General features: G+C 37.1%; 1 protein-coding gene across 1 annotated transcript in view; it reads right to left on the reverse strand.

Annotated features, from left to right (window-relative positions):
- The window catches only part of LOC119592429, a 10,830-nt gene that overhangs the window by 5,096 nt on the left and 3,506 nt on the right, over window positions 1-2,228 (reverse strand). The window contains exons 3-6 of the mRNA XM_037941252.1: window positions 1,910-2,000; window positions 1,610-1,734; window positions 1,208-1,379; window positions 73-173 (exon numbers count right to left, since the gene is read on the reverse strand). Coding sequence (XP_037797180.1) covers window positions 73-173; window positions 1,208-1,379; window positions 1,610-1,734; window positions 1,910-2,000 — 489 coding nt within the window. The remainder of the gene's footprint in view (window positions 1-72; window positions 174-1,207; window positions 1,380-1,609; window positions 1,735-1,909; window positions 2,001-2,228) is intronic.

Below are 2,228 nucleotides of genomic sequence, written 5' to 3' on the forward strand. Positions count from 1 at the left end.
CCACAACCAATTCTGCCATGACATGAACCCCATGTCATCTGGAAGCGAAGGGTCAAACGTGAACCTACATACCTATAACAGCGGCGCCCTGTAGTGTGCTTATAGATGGAAGTTCTCTCAGTGACATCAAAAGTTCTTACATACTCCCGTGCTGGAACACAGTGCTTGCAAACCTAAAATCAAAAGGAAAAATTTTAAAAGTACTATTCAATACATCTATGCAAAACATACCTTCCATCTTTTTTTATTTACCCACGATGGGCACCTCTCCAAGTTAAAAACACTAATTTCCAGATGGTAGCTACAGTAGCAACTGCCTGCTGCCTGGAGCCGGCATGTGAGACACACCCAGGGGGTGTAAGCCACGAACACAAGTGTCTCTGATATAAGATGGCCAGCTACTGCCCATGTTCTGGCCATCTCATCGGTGAGACATGCATCAATGTTGGGTTAAAGATATCAAGAAGAAAAATTAGAAATAGGGTATTTCACACATTTGTGCAAAAAATATCTTCCTGAATTTTTAAAAAATAAGTTATTTATATTGTGGCCAAATAATCTAAAATAAAATTTTTTCATGTACCATTGCAGAAAATATTAGACATGTAACATCTGGCTCATAGGATATGGCATCTACTCTTTACCCCATTCACAATAGGTGATATTTTTTGTCATCACATAATGGCAAAAAATACGAGACACAAAGTATCATCTTATCTTGTCATAACCTTTTGCTCCTATAACCAGGCAGCACAACACAGTATGTGAAAACATCATGATTTGGGCACTCAATTTCCAAGCAGGAGTAAATTCTATAAAAGATTTTTGGCTGGGTTATGTCTGGAACAATGAAATCAAGGAGTATGTCATAATGTTGAAGTTAATCCACTTTAAAAATTCAGAATTTGAACTCCATGAGACTTTAGCTAACATAACACTTAGTACCAAGTCCAATCCCAAAAAAGGAGTTAAGAAAGGTGATAAAAAACCATGCTACTGTATTAGACCCTCACACACACTATTAGTGGAATCATTCTCTGGCTTTACTGAATAAATGTTGGACTCTTTCTAATTCATGGAAAAAATAGTCAACTACTCCTTCCTTCATCAAAACATAAATACAAAAAATATATAAAAATATACATATAAACACACAAAAACACATCTTAAAAATATGAGGCCAACCAACATCCTTTCACTTCCTTACCTCAATATACATGTTGCCGTGGACTTCCGACATTGCTGTCTTGGGAAGGCCAGAGCGGAGGTGGAGGCCATCACAGTTTTGGGAAACTACATGTCTCACAATGTTTTGGTGATAAAGTGCAGAAAGTGCCATGTGTGTTAGAGTAGGCTCAGCTGCAGAGAGGTCATGGTGCCTGGAGAAAAAGGTTTCCTATGCTACAAATATCAATAATAAAATGGACATGAGCTTACATCTCCTTGAACTCCAAAAGCCGAAAAAGCAACTTTAACATTAGTAAATAAAGATAATTCTCATTCACTGACAACCGTATTTACAAGTATAACAAAGGAAACAACTGTTCTCTATAAATCAAGGGATTAAAAGGAAAAAAAATCTAAAATCTGTATGTAATAAAGGACTTACCCAATGTCTAACCCCTTTTGCAGCATCGTCCAAATTCCATTAGGGCCTCTGTAGTCTGGTATGGAAGCAGCAGTTGAGATGCCAGCCCCAGTGTACACAACCAGGAATTCAGCATCATGGATAGCCTGAAAGCAGAAACAAGAACCCCACTACACTATCATTTGTAGCAAGTCTATCACATGTAGTTAATTCAAAAGGCATATCATTATAAATCAGTAGTCCCTATTTTTGTGGTCTGACTTGAAATCTATTTTCCACCAATTCTTCCTTTTCTAATAAAAGAAGAAGTTACATTCATACCTGTGCAAGTTGTTCACACTTAGCTTCCAACAACTCTGGTGAATCTTCCTGTTCTGTCTTCCTAGATTGCCAAACTGCCCGTCTCTCTCGCCTGAATGTATAAAATGCAGACATCAATAAAATATGATATTTGTCTTTAACCTGTTGATACTGAGAGTGCAAGTATACATACAATGGTCACATTGGTTTTATTTTGTTTAGACTAGATGGCTTCAGAGGTGTTCAATCCCTAAGAAATCATCACCATTTACCTCTTTTCTTTTTTTTTTGGATAAGGAATGTTTTCATTTTCATTACTGCTATTATTGTTAAGAAGGTC

This window comes from Penaeus monodon, chromosome 30, assembly GCF_015228065.2.
Source record: "Penaeus monodon isolate SGIC_2016 chromosome 30, NSTDA_Pmon_1, whole genome shotgun sequence".
Taxonomy (NCBI): domain Eukaryota; kingdom Metazoa; phylum Arthropoda; class Malacostraca; order Decapoda; family Penaeidae; genus Penaeus; species Penaeus monodon.